Raw genomic sequence first — 23,693 nt, forward strand, 5'->3', positions numbered from 1 at the left:
ATGACCATTGCAGCTCCCCACAGTCACATGATCAAGATTCAGACACTTTGCAACTGGCAGGCATTTATGATCGTTGCAGTGCCCACAGTCACATGATCAACATCTGCATGCTTCACAACTGGGTTTCAACAGAGTCAACAGAGAAGCCAGTGGTAAAATCGCAAGTCGTGGTCACATGATGTCTTGCTTAATGACCCATGGTGTTTCACTTAACAACTATGGCAGAAGTGAGGTCATAAGCACATCATGGTCACATATTTGACTTAATGACTGCATCACTTAGCGATGGAGTTGCTGCTCCCAATTGTGGTCACTAAGCGAGGACTACCTGTAAACCAATCAATAAGGTAGCACAAACTTGACCAAGAGAAAAGTTACAGACTTACTGAGACCATCTATTTAACCACTCTTTTACTTCAGCTTTATGAAACACTCTCCCACTGGAGGTACAAATGGCTCCTACTCTACAGGCATCTTCAAAAATTAGTCAGCAAGCATTTAGCCCTTAGTTTAGTTTCCCTGAAGGGTATGTATGATGTGTAAAATTCTAACTGATGATTTTTATTATTTGTATCTGAACTTTATTGTCTTGCTTTTGCTTTGACTATGTGGTGCCCTGCCTCAAGTCTTTCTGGATTGGGGTGGGCTACAAATATTATTAAACAAGTAATTAAATAAATAAAATACCCCCATGGCTTTACCTTTAGTCCTCGAAGTAACTGATATATAAGAAACTGTATATGGTCATCTGTCAATTTCTGACACTTCACTATATTATTCAGGTCAGCACCCATTAAATTTGTGACAAGATACCTGCAAATCAAAATCAAGATTATGAAGACATTTACAGTACAATTTTTTGTCAGTTCCAAAGTAAGCCCCACTGAGTTCATAGTCTTGTTTTTTTTTTCAAATTACAGCCTTAATGGTTTTATAGATTCAATCATTTTTCAACCTTAATTGTTTTTAAAGTTGCTTTAAAAAGTTTACTAAACTGTATTATATTATTTCACTAGTACAACTTAAATTTCTAGGCTGTGGATCTCACAGCTATTTGATACAGCTCGGGGCCTGACTAATGGCCAAATCTGAAATCTTAATTGATAGAGAGAAGGAACTTAGGGGTAACTAAGCACAACTGTCAGATCAGATTCAGTGGTTCACTTCTGATGAAAAGAAGATTTTCCCTTGTGAGAAGGAAACTTTTGGATCCAGTGCATGGATTTTGGTGGAAGTTTGAGCCAACAGAAAGAATACAGGAAATGGACAAAAGCAAAAGTTGGTGCAGATTCCCTACCTCCCAAGGAAGAGCTTCAGAGACCAAAGGTTATCTCAGAGCACATATCTAGGACTCCAACTCCTATCTATCCTAGTATTCAAGATAGTGGTCAGATATGATGGGAATTAGAGTCCAAAAATATCTGGTTAGACAAAGATTTCCCACTGCTCGTACAGGGAAACATTGGAAAATAAACATTAGGTCATCCAGGAGAATAAAATGTCAAGATAATATTTATTTATTAATGCAGGCAAGGGATTACTAATCAATACCTATCTATCTATCTATCTATCTATCTATCATTACTAATCAATACTCTAGTTATATACTCTGTATATAATACAGACTATGGATTCTTAATGACTATTTCCCAACCTTGGTTCAGAAAAAAATCAGTATAATATATCCTACTGCAAGTAGTTCATTGCTTGGGTTAAGTATGTCCAACAAATGGAGGATTCTGCTCTGAGACTCAAATGAACAGACCATTTATATTTCTATGGGGCCTCTCAATTCATACTAAAGGATCTTCCACACATGGCATCTGCACAGATCCAACTTCATCATCATGCCACTACAACATTGTCCTCCTTAAGCTGCCAACTGTATGTTGTACCGGCTTGGCTGCAGCAGTACTTAAACTGTACAATTTCCACTTTGAAGTCTGCAATGCTGTAGGTCTACAGGTTTAGGATACAAATATTTTCTCATTCATAGGAATTCTTGCCTTCCCCTATTTAACATAGGAGTTTGCTAGTAGACAATCTTTCATTAGACAATCTTTCAGGCAAGCCCCATCTTAAAGCTTCTAGTCAGTTTCTAGTCAATTTCACAATCCCTGTTTAAAAAAAAAAAATTGCCTGGCTTCCCCCACTCCCGCCCACCCCCTCCCTGCCTGCTTATGTAAGTACCACACACCAAACTCTTGCCTCCCATCCCACTCCAGTTTCTGGGCTCAAAAAAGCCCTTGTTCTCTCTCCACTTCCACCTAATATAGTGAATCTACAATCCAACATATAACTGTGATTACCCCTGTTGGGAAAATCTAACAGTAAAACCATAGTATCATGCCCTCACCATAGTTTTGGAATGACATCTTGCTGGTCAGTCGGCTTTCCTTTCATACTAATGGCTCAGACTTTTTCAAAATTGTCAAATGCATACTTTTCACTGAAAACACTGGAGGCACAAGGACATGTGTGTGTGTGTAGCAACAAAAAGAGGTTTTTTGGTTTTTGGTTTTTTTAACTCCAGGAGTTGCTAGTTTGCAATGGGTGGGACACTGAATGAATTACAAACTTTGCATTCTCCCATTGGATTCTCAGCACTCTGAGGCCAGCAGGACTGAAATCAGTTGCAGACCCAGCTTCAAAATGCTTTATGGGGATTGAGGAGTGCAACCAATATCTACACAGACATGTCTAAAGTAATCTATTTTCCTTTTAGGTTACTACAGTTTTGTAATATTTCCCAGAGGGTTAACCAGGTTGGTTTTCTGGGGCAAAAACAAGTCTTGTAGCATGCTAAAAAGTAATCAATTAACAAAAGGTAATTGATAATAAAGTGGTTAGTTACTAAGAAACTAAGATTTTGTTGCTTTTTTTCTTAAGCATCTTAAATGCATTTGATACTCCTTAAAAACATTTCAAATTACCACCCTTACAAAAGGAGATTAAACGAAAAGATCATTCATTTTACAACATCCTACTCCCAGTGGCAAGCCAAAACCCCTTTTAACTTTCTTAATATCAAAAAACTGTATTCTGATAGATGTACTTCATCACATTTAAGTATTCTAAGATCTGAACGATGCAACAGAAAAAGTTTGCCACATGCTTCACTATATCACTGAAATTAATTCTACTTATAAATGTTTGATTTTGGCTATGTAATGCCAATACTACTTATCCTAATAGCTTGCCAACTATAAATTTTTATTTCAAACTTTACTTACACTTCATTAAAGTTTTCTATTGATGCTGCAGGTGTAAAAACATCTAGTAATCCTATAACCTGAAACAGAAAAGAGGAATTTCTATTTTATCTAGTGAAGTGCATGAGATACAGCAAGATTTTATGCTCAGTACTTGTAGGTTTTTAGACAAAGACAATGGAGACTAGAAATGGAGCTTTGGCATACTTTAATCAATAATACCACTTGCATGTAACTACTGAATTCTGTGTCTGCTAAAAGTGCAATTGTACTAACAGGTTAATTAGGATTTGATTTTTCTTCTTCTCATAGCTCAGATCCAAGTTGCTCTGATCTTTGGAACATGTTTTTAAGAAGTATTTGCCTGCAAAACTCAATTCTGTTCATTACTATGTCTACCTACGTCTCCTACCATGCTTCAAATAATCCATTTTTCCTTTACTTTAAAAAAAAAAAGCATTTAAAAATAGAGTGCAAGATGTCAAAATGCAGCTTTGTAGGGAAGGATAAAGAAACATACTATCACTGGTTTCTACCCAGCCAGCATTGCGGATACTTTTACTGTAGAAATGTGTACTTGGGTCCTCCCGGTTGATTTGGGAAGACTGAACTTAGAAACAAATTATGTCACTCTACTTCTACATCACACTCTATGCCCAAATTAACATTTATTCTGGTTTGTCCCTCTAATTTGCAGTAAAACTATGATATGTATACACCATCCTGGCTTTTCAAGATTGGAGGGAATAGGCAAATTTTATTTGGTATGCTGAAAAAGCAGGTGTGAAAGGACCCAAAGAGAGAATGGAATGCGTGAGAACCACCCTTTTTGGAATTATCAGGGCTATTATAACTCAACTCACTCTGTACTCTATACTTACTACAAAGCAAACTCAGCCTTTTCTTAAGAAGGAAACTTAATGAAATAAAACCTTTCCGCTAATTCCTACCTGTCAGTTAGGCTATTTGATCTTACATTATACTGATTTTAGAATATAAACGGTTAGTAGTTTATGTTAATCGTGTTAAAAAATAGTTCTACATTGCTGGTAAATGCTTTTTTTTTTTATGCATTTGTACTCCAAACTTCAGCCTTCACCGGAACATTGGATATAATTCAGCCTTTACTGCATTTATTTTGTAGCAACAGCATTAAAAAAATATCTTCAATACTATGGCTGTAAACTGCCCAAGATAATTAGGACTACCATTTTGGAGAAGAAAAGGTTGAAGACAAATTGCAGTATTTCCTTAGTTATTCAGTACTCTTCATTCACCAATATTCCAGTCTTCTTAAAATGAGCACTAAAAGGGTACCTGAATCAAATTGCTCAGACCTGTTAAAGCCTGCCTCTATCAGAACTACAAACCTGATCTTCACTTGAATATAAGGTTAACTTAGGAGACCCAAGAATCTAACAAGGGTTTGAGTGCTGCATAAAATACAAAACTAAGTTATTCTTCAATATGAATGTGGGATTTTCTGATTGCTGCTTCAGTAAAACCAAACAAAAGACAAATTACCATTTCCACTGGAGGTTTACATAACACAGTCTTTCCACTCACATTTTCATGTTTCATGTGCTTGAGTAATCTAAGCTCCCGATACGTCCTTCTAGCATGAATAAGGGACTGGAAAGGTCTTGAAAGCTTTTTGACTGCCACCTTCTGCCTTGTCTTGGTATCATATGCTGAACTGAAACAAAATCAATATATATACTTTTTAAAAATAATCTCAAATTTTTCACCTATTTTCACATTTCAAACTTATACCCGCAATTTATTTTAGTTCTATTTTCAAATTCATTCGCTTATGATTGTTCATTCATTTCATGAAAAAATTCTGCCTTATGAGGACTTAACTTTATTGTGCACATCATTTAACACTGAACATTAGACACCCATCTATATAATCATGGTACTGAACTAGCAACGAAGCTGCAATTTTTAAAGACAATATGCCTTTCTATCAATTTGCCTCAAACACATAGGAAGTCAATTTCCCAGAACTCCTCTGGATCCCTTTCCACCTTCCAGTCCTATGGCACTAGAGTTAATTTGAGTAACAAGTTACATATTTTTATTAAGAGATCAGCAATTTCAGTTTAACAGCAGATGCATCAGAACCTAGTGATTGGTTACAGTGCATTCTGTCAAGGTATCATGAAATAGCTTGTCTTGTTACCTCAATTTGCTTTGTTTCTTTTTCCTCCCTGAGAACAGAATACCTACCCTGTATCCTATACAGCAAAGATAGAGGCAAAGAACTCATTCAAGTTCTCTGCAGTATTCATATCCTCCTCAAACATTTGTTTCGCTTCTTTATCCTCCAATAGCCCAACTGTTCTGTTGCTCATTTGCTGTTTCAAATATATTTAAAGAAATTATTCTTGTTTCCTTTAATAGTTTTTGCCATATGTTCTTCAAATATTATTTTTGTAGTCCTTATTATCACTTACATTTGGGGGGACGGGTGTTGCCCAGAGCTTGGGCTCCTTTTCCTTACAATTTTTCCATATCTGGAAGGATGACTTCTTAACTATTATGGCTTCCCAGATGCTACTAGAAAGCCACGTTGGCCTTTTCCTCTATTTGGTCTATCTGTTCTTCCACTGTGGAATACAGTCTAGCAGAGGATCAGTTACTATGGTTTTAAATAACCTTTGGGCACTAGGAAGTGATATAATCTCCTCGCTTTTCTTTTCAGTGACTTTTTTCATCAGCCCTCTCATTTTTGAAACCCTTCTCCTGCTGACAGTGTTGGACCTTACTAGCAGTTTTTCATCTGTGTAGATGCTAAATGTAAGAGCATTAGGGCCACTGTTTCCAACTGGTTCTACAGCAGTTACATCTCATAGCAGATCAGGAAACCACTTAGAATTAAGTGTAGAGTTGCCTCCCTCTAACTGGTTCCAAGACTATTCTAAGGCACTTTTTTTTTCTTCTTAGCATTTTCCCGCAGGTGCAGGGCCCACTTTTTTGGGATCAACCAAATGTTGATCCATTGGTTGTGACAGTTGACCAACTGGCTTGTTGCCCAAGCCTGATGTTGTGGGCTAAGAGAGAGTGACTGGCCCAAAGTCACCCAGCTGGCTTTCATGCCTAAGGAGGGACTAGAATTCACAGTCTCCTGGTCTTAACCACTAGACCAAACAGCCTCTCGCTCTAAGGCACAATCATTTACAGTCTGGTTTCTTTGTCATGACCCCAGCATGAACGTACCCAATCTATCCAAAGATAATTGAAGTCTCCGATTATTACAATTACTTCTTCTCTGCATGCATTCCTAATTTCTTGCATTCTCTCAGGATCAACCATAATATTTTATCACAGGAATCTGATCTTCCAATGCTTTCTTGAGCAACATCTCTCCCAGCTCATCCTTCCCTGTCCTGTATTCAGGACAAATCTGTATTCAGGATTGACTGTCTCCTACTATTCTCTCCATTTCACTGGGGTTCTATGTTCTTGTTCACAACCAAGTACTATTACTGCTGCTGCTGCTATTATTATTAAAATTTATTATGGCCACCCATTCCAGCACTCTTCTTCCATTCTGGCTGAGAGATTTCCAAATGTTATTGGTGTGAGCCTTATTCCACATGCTTTGTCTCTTCTTTCACCACTGCCATGACTACCTATTAATTCATTTCCTACTTCCACTGCATGTCCTAAAATATCTACACTTTCTGAACACGTTGCTGCCCAGCACCTGCTGGATTTCTCCTACAGATCAATTTAAAAGCTGTCCTTTCACCTTTTTGATTTATGGGCCAGCATCCTGGTTCCATCACACTTCAAGGGGAGCCCAACTCTCTTATACAGGTTCAACTTCTCCGAAAATATTCTCCAACAACGCATGACTCTAAACCTCTCTGTAGTATTCCTTAAAAAATTACCTCAGGAGTTCTATATTTCAAGCTGTTACTTAGCAATCTAAATAGATAGACTGATGGATAGATAATATTTATTTCTGTCAGTGACCAGACAAAACAGAACATATATAAACTAAATACAGCAATGAAGGGAAAAAAACAAAAACAAATAACCATCCACCTAGCCATCAGAAGTTGAAAAGGTGATTATTTGTATAAATGTACTCTGAATTGTGATAATCCAAAATATTAAAGTAATTACTGAATGAGGTACTTAGCAATCTAAATTTGTCTTCCAGGACTAGCTGACTACATTTTCCAATGTCACTGGGACTAACATGGACCACAAACACTACCTCTTCCCCAGCACTATCTAAAGCTGATCCAGATGGCACAGGATATCTGCAAACTTTGTAAGAGGTAGGCAGATCAGCATACCATCCACCCATCTGTCACAAACCCTCATCATCTATATGCATCTTGTCCTCATGAGAAACTTATATACAGATCAGGAAGCCACAGCATGGACAAAACAAGATGAAACAGACTGGCTCTTGATTGGCAAAGGAATGCGACAATCCCCTTATTTATTCAACCTATATGTTAAATATATTTTAAGGGAAGATGGATGAGCATGGTTTTAAAACTGGAAAAAGAAATATCAGTAATCTGAGCTATGCTGATAACACTACCCTGATAGCCAAAAACACAAAGGAACTGCAAGCTCTAGTAATAACAATTAAAGAGCGCACTGAAAAAAAATGGGACTAAAATTTATTATAAAGAAGACCAAGACAATGACAACAGGCAGACCAACCAGCCTTAGACTTGGCAATGAAGATATTGAGGTGGTGGATAGCTTCAGTCTTTTAGGATGAACCATCAACAGTAAAGGAACAAGCAGTCAAGGAATATGCTTCAGATTAGTACCTGATAGAGCAACCATGAAGGCCTTGGGAAAGATATTCAGATGTCGTGGTGTGTCTATTCCTACAAAGATCAGAACTGTACAAGCCATGGTATTCCCTGTGACACTCTGTGGAAGCAAAGTTGGACTCTGAAGAAGCAGGATAGGAAGAGTATTGATGCTTTTGAACTTTGGTATTGGAGAAGACTTCTGAGAATACCATGGACAGCCAAGAAAACAAATGGATCGTCAAACAAATCAATCCAGAGTTCTCACTTGCACAAATTACTAGGCTCATATGATCCTACTTCAGACACATTATGCAAAGACCTAGCTCTCTGAAAAAGGCTCTAATGCTGGGAGAAGTAGAAGGAAAGAGGAGAAGTGGATAACCAGCAGCAAGGTGGGTGGACTCGGTTACAATGGCATTGAGTGCACTATTGGAAGACGTGAAAGACCAGGTGAGGGATACACTGTCATGGAGAAAATCTATCTATGTGGTTGCTAGGAGTTGAAAGTGACTTGATGGCACATAATCAATCAATAAAAGCTGTACAAGGCAAACATAAACTTAACTCCTTATGCAGGAAAAGGCAACCACTTGAATGTAGCCAGAGGATCCCTTGCAGAACCAGACAGCCACTAGCTCATATAGGGGCAACAGCAAGTCTTCATAAGTATTTCCTGAATTGATCTTGCAGGAACAAAACACCTAAAGAAAAAAATTGCATTGGTCCCAGATTCTCCTGTTCAGATTGCAGTTTCACAGAACTGTCCTGAATACCTGAATTAAAGCCTACATGTTTCTGATACATGAAGCTTAGTTATGCTTTCTTTTGGGGCAGGAGGGAACTGTCTCAAGTTTTATCTTTAATTATTCTGTAACAACAACCTTTGACAGATTACAAATTTGTACTTTTTATAATAACAACCCAAAGATTATCCCCAGGTAATACCTCTTTCCCATCTGCCATGACAAATATCCACAGAATCAGCCTCATTAATTTGGCTTCCTATCTTCAATGTCTCCAAGACAAGGTTGCCTTGGGAGCATTAAGATCTGAATTCTGGGCCCCTGGTGACAGATTGGAGCCTCTATTCATTAGAGAGTCTGCCACCCTGTCTAGGTATATCAAATGCTAATTATGCCTGCCAAATATTGGTATGCTGTAATGTAATCTTCTAATGTACATCATTAATTAAAATCTACCAATTTACAATGCCATAAAAGATTGCTTCAGGCGCCACTGGCAGTAAACAAGCTTTCAGTATAACTGCACAAGGCTTTGATCATTTAAGTTAAGCTTGGGTAATTCAGAATCTGTCTTTCTTCTTTGCAAACAATAATTGCCACTGTCATAGCCCAATGCAATCCAAAAGCAAAACAATCAAAACTAAGAATTCTGGTCCCGTGTATATTTGCTCCATCTAAGCAACCTGTCATGCTCAGAACTCAACTACAGATGTTGTACCAAATGTTACATATCTTAGCAGAGACTGGTATTTTAAAATTTGAATATTTTAAGCTCTCTTTCTAAATAAATATTGCTATCCCACCTAGTAAAGGGTTTGTAAGTGTTGAACGCTGAGATTTAATGAACCATTGCATAGAGTAACTTATCCAACTGATGCAGATATCCAGAATTCTATGCTGGAAAGTATATAGGATTGCATGCAGGTGAGTGAGTGTGCTGCCAAAAAAGAAATAGGTAGTTCCTTCATATCAGCCTGCTCAGCTTCCCAGTAGATGCAAAGTAAGAACCTTCCTTAACAATCAGGATGAAAACACAGTGAGCTGATGGATCTTTTTATATTTTTTATAATTGAGATAGAACACACATGTACACACACACAAAAACAAAGAGAAGCTAGGCTGATATAAATAGGGAAGCAGTAAAGCATTTCAAATCCAAAATGTTTGCACTCAAAATGGATTGTTCCAACCATCCTGAAAGTCTCTGAAACAGCCCTGTTTTGATTCTTCTTTGCAAATACATGACAAACTCTCCCATTGTCTTATTCTAGGTTTTAGAAGGCTAGTTGCATCCTGTTCAAACCCCTTTTGAGTTCAGTTAGAGCAGCAAGTACTACAGACAGGAACTTTCCAGGGGTGATTTTTTGTGTAGAGAACTCTCTTCTCAAAGAACTGTATCAGTAACAAGTTTTAAGAGAACTTTAAGGCCTTTTTTTCCTGAATTGCTTTTCCCCAGCTTTTTTTTTTTTAATTAGTACTGCAGGCAGATATATAAATATGGTTTGACACAGCTATCTTGAATTTTTATGACATTCCCAAGTGTATCCTATAAAGAAACACAACAAAATTCTGGTTAGTTTATTGCTGTATGGAAAGACTTCGTTATACTTTTGAATTGGCAACCTCTTGCCAAGTTTGCTTTTCAGAGGTCTGTCCTTGAAGTACTTGAATCAAAAGCGTGTGAAGGAAAGAAAAATGAAGAGAAGAAAAAAAAAAGAATTGGAAACAATTGTATGGAGCTAGTTACAGGCAACTGTTTTATTTGCTGAACTTGTTTCCATGAGTGTTTTTTTTTTTTTTGCACAGTTATGCAATCCAAACACTATTTTCAGATTTTCTCCCTTCCAAACCCTCTTCCTCTTTTTATGTGCCTGGGGATTACAAAACATTTTGCTGATTCCAATATAAATGATGTTCTTGAGCAGGAAGTCCCTCTGCACTACCTTGAGGATGAAACCAACCAGTGGGATCTAACTATGGAAAGTCTTATCAGGTATCCTATAGCTGATCATGGCAAGCTGGAAAACTCAAAGTTTCACTGAGTTCTGTAGAGTTCCCCTCTCAAACACAGAACTATCTTGAGCCAACTGCTCAGATGCCTTGTTTCTTAATTAATAATCCAATGTCTCTCATGTTTTTGAAAATATCAGCACATGGTAGCACCTAGGTGACTGTCATAGTTCAGAAGTTGAGCCATGTTGGACCTGGTTAATACTTGGTGCTGAAGTAGACTGGAAAATTGGGGGGAAAACCCCACTTCGTGGAAGAAGGCAAAGACTTCTTTGACACTGTTCCCAGGAAAACTATGTGGATGCACCCATGAAGTCACTGGGAGTCAAGCTTGACTAAAACAAAACCAAGCAAAACCTTTACCACTTATTTTGGAAACTTCTCCCTCATCTCTCAGGTTTCATTAGGGAGCACTGAGCACATGCTCCAGTTCAAACTGTTACTAGCATATCCCCACGACTAGAGATCAAAGCAAATATTATGACTTCAGTGTTGGCATGCAAATTTACCAGCAGAATTTCAAGGAAATGGGCACGTAATAAACCCTTGAGGAAGGTTAAATGAACATGAAAACAAAACAGCTTTCACGTATAAAAGCTGAATAGGAAACAAGCCTGGTGAAAACTTAAAGTCTGTCTATTTCCCTGTATTGCAAACTGCCCTGCTTCTTCCCATTAGCCATTACCATGGTTTGACTCTTTGGCTTAATAAGGGTTAGGGTGTGATCTGCCCCCAGATACAGATTTTCCCCTGTTATTTTGTTCTTGCCCTTGTATAAGAGGCAAAACAAGCCAACCCTGGAATATCACTGTAGCTTCCTCTGAAAGATTCTACTCCTATTTTCTTGGAAAATAAATGGAGACTTGCAGCTTCACCCATTCTCCATGAAGCTTACTTAATTGTGCAGAACAAAAGAGAGGAAAGGTTAGCATAGGATGGTATGCCCAATCCAGGAGGATCCCAGTGGTATTCTTCAAACCATTATTTCCTGTATGGGGGTTGTGGTCCAACAGCTAGAGGGTACAAGGTCACAGAAGGCAGCTACAAAGCAGCATCAGATTTGCTCAACTGCAGTTTGTAAAAATGTAATTGTAATATTATGATCCATCAGTTAAAAGTAAAAAAAAACCCAAACAAACCTTAAAATGATTTTCAGGGCTTGTCAGTTGTTACATTTAGTCAGTTGTTTGTTTCATAGAAACTTATAATATCTAGAAACAGTTTTCAGTTCACAGTGAACCCTTGCAAGAAAAGCTTTGGTTGCTAACAAGAGAGAAAGTACATTTTTGTGCATCTCAAGAATTCTGTAAAATAGAGATGGAGGGTTTGCTAAGGTGAAGAACAGATAACAAACATGCACATATTAATTCTTTGTACAGAAAGTCAAGCTATAATAATACATTACTCAAGTTCCTGTGCTGGAATTCATAAAGATCTGTTTCTGTACCCAAGAAACTCAAAGCTTTGATATCACATTAGCATACATGTTTATCTGATATGGATTGGGAGGAAGTGGTATTTTCCTATACTAGATATGCTCAGAAATAAATGTGAAAATATACAGCTTTTAAAAAATGTTTTGACGTATGCGGGAAATCTGTGGGGAATTAAAACAGTTTTTAAGTTTTACATAAATTAGTTCTGAATGCAAAAATCAGAAATAGGTTGTCAACTGAGACCAGCAATATTCCATCTTTAGTTCTGAATGTGGTCACTCCTCCCTGGAATGCACAAGTTCATAACAAGTTCCTAGACTCATAGCTCCTACAGAAGATAAGGTAGCAGCTAATGACTAGGAAGGCCATTGCACAGCTCCATCTCGTGTACCAACTGAAACCATTACTGAATTAGCAGGCCTCCTCACAGTCACTCATGCCTTGGCCATCTCTCAATTGGACTATTGCAATCCATTGTACAGGACACTGCTACAGAAGACCATCCAGAAGCTACATCTAGTTCAGAATGCAATTGCTCAAGCAGTTATGGGTGCCCACTATTGCAAGAACTGCACGGGCTGTTAGTTGGGTCCCAACTACAATTCAAGGTGCCAGTTCTAACTTTAAACCCCTGCATAGCTCAGAATCTGGGTGTCTTCAGGACTACCTTCTCCCAGAGGTCTCTGCCTACCCGATAAGATCTAGGAGGGAGAACAGAAATAAGTCCTATCTCTGAAGGAGTGTTACTATTAGGACCTAAGGACAGGACTTTTTCATTGCCTCTTCTCTTCTGTGGAGCAATACTCCATCCAAGGTTAGATAAGCACCAACCCTGGTAGCATTTAGAGAAGCTGCTAAGACCTGGCAGTGTCAGAAAGCCTTTGGGATTGCTATAATGGTGGGTCCCCACCTGGTGCTTGTTTTGTTATGAAGAGTGATATTCTTCAGTGTGATGGCGGTTAAGATTATTATAATGCTATTGTTTAGTTTCTTTTCCCTTGTATTGGAGCGCACACTACTTAGAGGTAGCTGCAATTGAAATAGCTTATATGCCTAAGTAAATAAATACATTTTTAGATGACAATATTTAAGAAGTGAATACCACTGAATTTGCCATATAGAGTTATATCAGTAGTTCCATAAATAGGGGCCTGAATAAGGACAAATGATTAAGAAGCCCTAAAACTAATTCACTTTATTAGCAGCATAAAAGTTTGACTGAACCTTACAGAGGAAACACTTGTTTCCCCTACTGGAAACCATAATGTCCCACCCACATTTTGTACTAAGTAACTTGACAAAGGGTAAATGTTAAACATTTGCTACTGTAGTCCAAAATCAGATATTTGACCAGTATTCTTGTGAAAGGGTAATGAGTTAGGGTTAAGGTTGCAATTCCCAATCAAAAGGAAGGCTTTTCATTTATTTGTTGGATTTATAGCCCATCTTTCTGTTCAGGAGCTCAACTCATATAATAGAGCTTTTTCACACCAAAGCAGTCAAGATAATTCTAGATGCAACACACACTGAAGAAATTAGCCCAAACAGTGGCCATCCTTAACCAAACCAAAACACTTTTTAAAGTCAGAATGTTAATGGAATTAAAATGACCTGAGTCAGATGAAGTCATATCCCCAAAGCACTGTTACAGACCTTGCCACATGGAGAACAAGAAACAAAGAATCATGGCCCTCCTGAGATGCCATGGATCCTGCAGAAATACTCCCTTTCTATGCAAAAAGAAAACAGAATTGCTTGCACCCTGTCCCCTCTCCCCATTTCATGTCATTTCATAGTACGTACAGTCCTCTGGTTGTAGGCAAACCAACCAACCCAAGTGGTTCCCATAAGGAATGTCTGTAAAGCTATTTTTCCTCTTGTAAGACTTCCTAGGGCAGCTGAAACTTAACAGAAGAGAGAGACAGTGAAGCAAGGGTTGCTGCAAATGAAAAGGTGGACTACCCTCCAGGTCCATAGAGCTGCAATGTTTCCAAGAAAAGAGCATTTTAAAATATTCTGTAGCTGAACTATCCTGTTAAATACAATCCTTAAGGCAACTCGATTTGTTTGAAGTATAGACTTGTAGTTGTCTGAGTTTGTCTCTTTTGTAGAATATGCAGCTGTAGGCTGTCCCTGTATTTCTAATCCTTTCTAATCTTAACATTTTTCTCCCCAGTAATTTTGTTTCCTTTGGCTATCCATAAACAGATCAGAGTTAGTGTCAATACTTTGTGTTACTGTAAAAGCTGCTGGCTTATTTGCGAAACTTTCAAAGGCTGTTTTTTTAAAGAGTCCACCTTTGGGCTTATTGATGTGAAATATTCAGAAATTAAAATATGAGTTTGTGCGCTTAATAGGTACTGTCTAGCAGCAAAGCCTGTTGTGAATTCCTACGGCAATTGCTTGACTTGTTCTTCCCTTATCAGAAATGTATTAATAGCGGGAGAGGCTAATAAAGGCAGGGATTCAATCTGATGTTTCAATTTCTCACGCAAAGTAGAGGAGAGCTCTAATAGTGGTTGTTTTTCAATTTCTGTTTCCTGATCCCAGTTCGAGATATCGTAACTGTTAATGGTAAGGACAGGCCGGATAGAATTTGTTTTGAAGTCATCCATTTTTGGCTCCTTTGCTGGCTTGGGTGGAGTCTGTGATTCTGGGCTTGTCCTGTTGCATTTCTTGTTCTTCCCCATTGCTTCAGTGCCAACCTATTATATCTTAAAGGCTTTGTAAGGCTTTAGAGCAGTGTTTCTCAACCTTGAGAATTTTAAGATGTGTGGACTTCAACTCCCAGAATTCCCCAGCCAACATGGCTGGCTGGGGAATTCTGGGAGTTCAAGTCCACACATCTTAAAATTCCCAAGTTGAGAAACATTGCTTTAGAGACTTGATCATTAGGTCTGGAATATCTCTCACAGAGAATGTGATTATTAGATGAAGTAGGTAAAGATAAAATGTGTAGCTATTAGCCTAAACTAATAAAAAGGTCACGAGGAGCTCAGCAAAGAAGCCACTGCTCCATCGCCATCTTAGCTCCAACCTCCCGTGGTTGAATTTGAAATACGTCATCTTAGTGCTCTAATGCTGCTGATGTGGTATCAAAAGATTTGGAGCTGGTTTCAAACTGGTGAGGAATCTTTGCCTGGAAGTTCCTTCAGTGCATAAGTTACTCTGAGGGAAAAACAGGTCTCCAGGATGTCCGGTGGTTCTGTTAGCCAAGATACTTTTAAAACTGAACATATCAATTATTCAGTCTGAGCCTTTGTACGTACACGACATAAATTTAGGAGAGATTCTGAATTTTATCAGATTGTAATACTTACAGCAAAGGTAAGCTACCAGATATTTCCCAGAAGATTTGAACTACCTTTCCCCTCCCCCTTGTCTTCTCATTGGCAATACAGCTAGCAATGAGGAGGATACAATGAGGAGATATTACGGACAGTAATATCTAGAGAACAGCCGCAGGATATATGACAGGCCCTAACTCTTCTCCTGTTTAGGAAAGCTATTAAGACCTAGTTCTTCTCCCAGGCATTAGGGGCCAGTTGAGCGAGAGTCACCTTTTGGTTGTTCTGGTATCTGCTTGGTTGCTATTTTTTATTTATATATTGTATTGTTTACTGTTATATGATGGGGTTTTTAAAAAAATTTTTTTAATGCTGTACACCACCCAGAGTCATGCTGTTTTAGTGGGGTGGCCTTATAAATCTTAAAAATAAATAAATTTAGATTTGCCCTAAGTTATAGGGCAAATCTAAATTTCATCAAACAGTTTGGGAAACCTTCATCTAGTACCCCCTCCTTGGATATAGTTCTTACACTCTTCAATTATATGGGTAGAGTCACTACATTCAGCAATTATTGTAGAGAATATCATGTGAGGCTAGCAACTTTTATTTATTTACCATAAGTAAAACCAAACCACAGCAGTTCAGAATATAAAACCAAACATCTAGAATCACCAGAATAACAATACAGATAGTCCTCGCTTAACAACCATTCATTTAGCAACTGTTTGAAGTTACAACAGCACTAAAAGTGACTTACGACCAGTGCCTGAAGTTATGACCATTGCAGCATCCCCATGGTCACGTGATTGTGATCTGGGTGCGTGGCAACCAGCTTGCACTTAAGACGGTTGCAGCATTCCAGGGTCATGTGATCACCATTTGTGACCTTCCCATCTGGCTTCCAGCAAGCAAAATCAATGGGGAACTGTAATTCACTTAACAACTGTGTGATTCTCTTAACGACCACATGATTCACTTAACAACCATGGTGATTCATTTAATGACCACCACAAAAAAGGTCATAAAATCGGATCCGGTCATGTGATGATTCACTTAACGATCACATCACTTAGCAACCTAAATTCCAGTCCCAATTGTGGTCATTAAGCGAGGACTACCTGTATAGTTTAAACTATAGAACCAGTATAAAATCTATAAATAGCAACACTATCAAAACAATACAGGCATGACTTAACTTCAAGCATATTCAAATCCAAAGCCTCCTCTTAAAGCAAAACACCGGGGGCACATCTGCACTTCTAAGGGAGTGAAGTTCCACAAAATTGTTGCTGCTACCAAGAAAGTCCTCATTCTAGCCGATTTCAACTGGGCCTCCCTCCAGTTTAGCACTCTCAATTAACTCTCTGAAGACAAATGTTTATGACTGTCACATGCAGGGGATGCTACCCCTTCAGGTAGGCAGGTCCAAGCCATTTAGGAATTTATACGTTAAAATAAGCATCCTGAATTTGGTCCAGAAATCCTTGGGCAACCAATGCAGTTCACTAGAAAAAGCGCTTGACTACCACATTTTGAATTTACTGCAATTTCTGAGTTTCCTTCAGGGCATCCTCATGCAGAGTGCAACACATCTACTTTTATATGATGACACAAGCTCATTATTCAGTTATTACATGTTGTCTTCTCTGATAAATTTGATGAACACAAAGGACATATTTATGGACCTTCATCTCCAAGTATTAGGCAGACCAAGATATACTGAGGTTTAGACGTGATTGTATTTGGTATTTTTTTACCTCCCTAATCCAGAACTCTTTCTTTTAGGCAATTGTGCTAGGAAGCACCACCTAGTCCACCACTACTGATCTCTGAAAACTAGGCAAGGTTGAACCTGGTTAGTACCTGAATAGGAGATCACTAGGAAACACAGGCAGCAAACCAGAGTGGAACAAAAGAAAAAAGAAAAAAAAAAGTAGGCAATGGCAAACAACTTACAGTTGCCAAGAAAACGACATGAATGTGTCCATGAAGTCACCATAACTCAAGCTTCATTTGAAGGAGATTTTCCCTTTTTTAAAAAGTTCCCTGTACATTAGCTACTAAAATTTCTTTATAAATCATTCAACATGACATATACAATGAATAATTTGTATGCCACTTGGAAGCATCCTGTTGTGCAATGCAATACTATATTTCCACTTCCATCATTAGACCCACAAAAAAAGACCCTGGCATTCTCACTACGTGAATGCTTTTTAAAGTGCTCTATTAGCACTTGGAAAAAAAGTTAGGTGCAATTATTTGTGGATAACAATGTACCATTCATAACTCAAGAGCTATTTTAAAGAAAGTGTCCTGAGAAATCAAGCGTTATTTTGGCAAACTGAGATATAGATAGGCAGGTACCTTCTCTTACCTTTGCAAAACTTTTCTTCTATTCCAGTGTTTAAAAACCAGCAGTAGGGAAAAGAGAAAATGATGCCTGAAGCACCAAAGGTTGGCTCACTCAAAGCAAGGCACTGTAGCAAACGTGAGATCAAGCAAAGAAAAGCAATCATAACTTACACAGGGTTCTGGATACAATGTAAGGCCAAGAGAAGAGTTCCATATTGTCCCATTCCCCACAGAACATCTAGCCTTTGTGATATAGACAAAGGACAATTTGGGGTTCATGAAAATGTAGTTGATTTACTTCTGACTACATACAGAAATCATAATGATTCTACAGTGTAACTGTATCTAATACTCAGTCTTAAATGTGCCATTTAAGTCTACCTGCAATGTACCAGACTTCCAAAAAAGAACAGTATTTCCATTCAGCAAAGTAGAAAAATTAAATGTGGGACACTACACATAGCAAAAGACACACATCTATTTCCCAAGAAATGTTCAAGCTTCCTAACAGGTATATGTGCAACAAACTAAGTGTATGACAATCAGTGACCCTTTGTACTCCATCAATGGTCCGTTCCAAGGCAATTACAAACTAACTGACACACAGCAAAACATACTATCCCCCACTTGAAAAACTGAACAACAAAGTTTGAAGATGAGTTAGAACTTTCTGTGTGACCGTAGGATCCCTAATCACAAAAATAATTCTAACTGAATTCAAAGTGTCTCCAAAACTACAACCAAGGATAGTCACTAATCAAATTTGAACAACATATCAGCTATAAATCCTGTTATACTAATTAGGGACAACACTATATTAACCTCAACCATAGGCTGCATATTGTTCAGAAACAACATGAATTTGTATTAAAAAATGATCATAGCTGGGAACAAATTATTATTGATGGATGAATTTTACCACCCAAGGAGCTTGCCTGAGCTATCAGAACCTTTAACCTGAAATTAAATGTCAGAGAAGTGAAGGACTGGGAAGTTTATGCACTGCCACTGATAGAACACAACTTTTTGTCATCTTTCAAGGGGCTAAGGGCCATATAAGCACGTCTCCCTATGCCCTTGGAGAAAGCTTGATAAGTAGGAAGGTGAGAGAAGACCACACTGCATGTCTAAGGAAAGATTTGAATCTAGTTTCTAACCCAGTATTTTCCGTCTAAAAACCCTGGACCTGCCTCCCCCACTTTAGTTTTATCCATATTTGTAAAAGTCATCTGGATTCTAGCCACTAATATAGATTCTGAATGGTATGTATAGGTTTTAGGATCACTACACAAATCCATTGTCTACCTCAAAGACAGCCAGCCTAGTAAGGTGGTTACGGTGCTGGACTAGGAGCAAGGAGATGTAGGTTCTAGTCCTCTCTTAGGCATGGAAGCCATATGGATGGCCTTGGCTAGTTATTCCTTTTCAGTCCAAATCAGCATCAGCTGATAAACAAAACCACCGCCCCCCCCCCCATCATGCATTGATTAGCTTCACTACAAAAACTAAGTGAGCACTGCAAAAATAAGTGAACCTTGTAAGCATGCAGGATAGATGCTAAGAAAAATAATAACATTCCATCTCAAGTGATGTGCATTAGGCATAAAATGGCAGAAGAAATATTAATTAGCAAGGTGGAAACTAGAAGGGAGACTGCAAACTAGAAACATTTCAAAGCAACAATTGCTCCAGAGAACAAAAAACCTGTGTGAGGATGAAATGTCCACATAGAAATAGAATAATACATGATTTTGATGACAGAGAAGTCTGGATCTCTAATTAGCAATCCTTTTACGTGCAACTGAGAATCAGATATATTTTAAATCACTTGATGAAGAGTTGAATGTAAGTGGAAAGTTTGTGTAATCTCTGAACAGCATAGATTGGTTCAGAAGAAAGTACTTCTCTACAGCATTAAGAGTCTGTCAAAGTTCTTAATAACGGAGAAACGTCTCTGTGAAACAACCCAAATTGTGAACAATGAAATGGTTCAATTAAGGAATCAGAATAAGATAACGTATTGTTGCAAAAAAGGTTTCAGTTTTCTAAAAGTCTGAACTGTAGCTTATGTGTTCTGCATCTTACTTGAGATGAGTATTGTTTCAAGGGACAGCTTTGCCTATTTTTGCATGAATCATCTCTCTTGTAAATCAGTTTTGCCAAAATCCACATGTTATACAAACATTATGAAATTGGCAATCATAAGATAAGCAAACCAGCCAGCAAACTAACCTAAAGCAACCAATGTAGGATAGAAACACAGTAATTCTTCTTGGAACTTTTACCAGTAGAATCTAAAGTGGTTGTGGAATAATTCTCCATACTGACACACTGCTACACTAGCTTCTCAGAAATTAAATTGAATTTCTGATTTGTGCAATGACTCTGCAAAATCACTAGCATAAAGTGGAAAGGAAGAAAAAAAATCAATGTTTGGGCAGATGGAGCATCTGCAAATACACTTTCGGTTTTCTTAGGACCATATAGCATTTCTTCTAACACTATCCAAGAGATTTTAAAAAATGCCCACAGCTGCAGATCACTCGGTAGCATTGGATATGGGTAAATGTGTTTAAGAAATTTGTGATCACAATGAGATTGTTTTGTCTTACAAGTGACTGACATGTAAACAATGAAAATCGTACTTCATTGAGAAATATTTTGAAGAGTTCAAAGGATCAGTTCTTTGTAGGGTGGTACAAAGAAGACATCTGAATGTCTTTTCCAGTGAGCTAGTCTCAGGTAAGCTGAGCTCACCTGAGTTAAATCTGAATACAGATAGAGCATCAAGATGAAGAGAAGATATCCTTCTTCTCTATTCTGTATTGGTCAGACTGAACCTAGAATACCATGTCCAGTTCTGAATATCCCATTTTGTGAAAGACACAGACAAACTGGAGCATGTCCAAAAAAGAACATTCAAGATGATAAAGAGGTTTTGGTGTGTTTAGTCCAGAGAACAGAAAACGGCACCTTCTTCTTCCCATGGGGATGATGTGTCCCCACCCACTTTGTGATCCTCAGCCCCCAAAACTGCCCACCTCTGACCTACATCAAGGCTCAATATACAGGTGTTATTTGCATCAATTAAAAAAATTGCCCAATCCTGCTTTAGAATGATTTTTTTGGATTATCTGATTTGCCAAAGCCTGAACAGAAGATTCTCTTACTTAAAGCACAGTGGCTTTATGGATCATCTTCATAGTATGAACATGCCTGGTTCTTTCTTTATCTTCTGAGACCCAATTACACATCCTACCTCTTAGATAGGTGAGCTTGGTGGGGACTCCAAGCAGAGCCTTTTGTATAGTCACATATACTAATGGACTTTTATCCTGGATAATGTTTCTCAACCTTGGCAACTTTAAGATGTGTGGACTTCAATTCCCAGAATTCCCCAGCTAGCCATGAGAAACACTGGTTTAGGATGTCTCTCTCCCCAAAGGCCTTGAAACAGCCAGTAAACTTCTCTTTTTTTATTGTTATATATCTATTTTGTTTTACTATTACATGGTTACATTTCTCAGAAATAATGTATTTCTAGCTTCATACCTCCATGGATTATCAATTAAGGCACAAGCTGTTCATTGCTAAAACTCTGCTTTTTGCCTGAAAGATATAGAATGCAGATGCCATCTGAATGAATAATGGGGTTTTCTACCACATCCTACCAGACGGCCAGAGCTTTCAGCTTTCATTATCCTCCCATCTATGTGATCAAATTATTCTTTTACTTGAAGCTGCCTGAAAATCATTCTGATTTAATTCATTAGATGTATATCCTCCCTTCCTTCCAAGAGTGCAAGGTGGCACAAAGAACATTCTCTCCCTCAATCTTCCTCACAATCATAACCATTCTAGGAAGACTGGGCTGAAAGAAAGTTTCCCAGTTAGTTTCAATAATTGTAGGTGGATTCGAACCTGCCTTTCCCAGGTTCTGGTCCAGCTCCTTAACCTTTATACCTTAACCTCAGTGATAGGCCAGATTACATACTACAATGCAGTGTAGAGAAGGCATTTACAAGGGACTATTTAACATGCAACAGATACCACTAACCCTTGAGCTGAAAAAAATGTGTCTGACTGAATGCGTAATTGCTAAAGATCTCCTTGCACTCAGTTGAGTTCTTGGTGACCACACAGACGCATCTGTGTAGGTTTCTCGGTAAGAATGCAGAAGTGGTTTGCTATTGTCTTCTCAAGCAAATATACCAACATGGTGACTTGAATAATGCCAGCAACAATTATATCAAAAACAACACTTGGCAGTTGTGGAACACATTTCAAGTGTTCGAAGGACTGCTCAGCAAGGTTCACCAAAGCTTAGTAGAAGCATAAGAATGCTACTAAGTCTCTTATAGTCTGACCTGTCCAGTCCATGTTTCCAACAATAGTTAGCCAAATCATCTGGGAATTTCTGAAGCAAGACATGAAGATACCTACCCTTGGCCATTTTATGTCCCTAGTACTTGATATCCTGTCTCTGAACATGGAAGAGCCATTTCATTGTTTTATCAAATAGCTGTTGATAAACCAATTTTCCAACAATATTTTTCTGTTTGTCTTCTAAAACTAACGGAGCTCATACCAATCAATACATCCTGTGACAAGTTCCAAATATTTGTAATAAAACCTTGTGAATTAATGGTCTGCCTTTACACTAATGCTGCTCAATTTAGATGAGACAAAATTCTGCCTATTCAGGTCATTCATATTTATGCTTTCATCACATTTATAGATCTCCCCACGATAAACTATATAAACTATATATATTACACACAATGAACTTTTATCATATATCCACTAAAGATAACTCTTCTGGATCAGAATCTCATTAGGGTATATCTAAAAGCACCTTTTCTCTTTGGCCCCCAATACTTCTGTGTGCACTTTACTACACTGAATCATATTTGCTGTTCTGCTGGTCATTCACCCAGCTTGGAGAGACCCATTTGCAGTTTTTGGCTAGCTGCTTTAGATTTCACTTTAGAATTATTTAGTGACATTCACAAACTTGGCTATCTTACTGCTTAGGCCAACTACAAACATATTTTAGTAAGTTAAATGGCACCAGTTCTAATATAAATTCTAATATAAACTCTGTTCATGATGAAAACTTGTCCATTTACTCCCAAACTCTACTTCTGACTGCACAAAACAAACAGAGCTATTGTGGTGTCTTTTTCTTACGTTATACATATATTCAATCTTTCTTCCATTCAACCAACCCAAGGATCATGCCTAGGTTTACTTTCCCCAACTGATTTCTCATCTAGGTTCTGTCCAGAGATCTGTTTATACATGGCCCTTTAGCCTTAGGCCTAATTATAGAAACACTAACATAAACCTTGATGCATAATTTTTAATTACTTGAATAACAGTTAATCTAAAGCCACTCCACATGATAGGTATCAATCACATGAAATATAAAGGGGAAAGAGAACAATTTTTTGAAATATGATCCTTTTCTAGAGAAATGGGGTTGCTCATTTCTCTAGACTGCACTTCTATAAGGCTGGCGCATAACCCAATAATATTGCTCCCAGGTTCTGAAACAGCACTTCAGATTCGATCACAATAGCTGCAGGAAGAAAAGCATCACCCTGCCAAAGTCCCATTCATGGGTGCAGCTCAGTGCAGAGAGAGGGGAGATCTTTAAAAATAGCCGGGGGAAACCTCTTTCAGTAGCTGGCATGGTCTGGGGTTACCCTTAGCAACCTGTAAAGAATTCCAGGCTGAATTGCATTGTGAGAGCCAGCGGGGGCAGGGAAGAGACAGGAATCTGAGCACAAACCCAGGGGGCTGCACAATTTAGAGCAACAAGCAAGACAAACAAAGCCCATTGCACTGCATA

General features: G+C 38.2%; 1 protein-coding gene across 1 annotated transcript in view; it reads right to left on the reverse strand.

Annotated features, from left to right (window-relative positions):
- Nucleotides 1-23,693, reverse strand: part of MAPK11 (mitogen-activated protein kinase 11) — a 43,961-nt gene that overhangs the window by 19,121 nt on the left and 1,147 nt on the right. The window contains exons 2-4 of the mRNA XM_007431128.4: nucleotides 4,779-4,908; nucleotides 3,234-3,292; nucleotides 702-813 (exon numbers count right to left, since the gene is read on the reverse strand). Of these exons, the coding sequence (XP_007431190.1) occupies nucleotides 702-813; nucleotides 3,234-3,292; nucleotides 4,779-4,908 (301 nt within the window). The remainder of the gene's footprint in view (nucleotides 1-701; nucleotides 814-3,233; nucleotides 3,293-4,778; nucleotides 4,909-23,693) is intronic.

Source organism: Python bivittatus, unplaced genomic scaffold, assembly GCF_059951505.1.
Source record: "Python bivittatus isolate LINGU-HERP-01145 unplaced genomic scaffold, Pbiv_v1 ctg000330_np1212, whole genome shotgun sequence".
NCBI classification, from domain to species: domain Eukaryota; kingdom Metazoa; phylum Chordata; class Lepidosauria; order Squamata; family Pythonidae; genus Python; species Python bivittatus.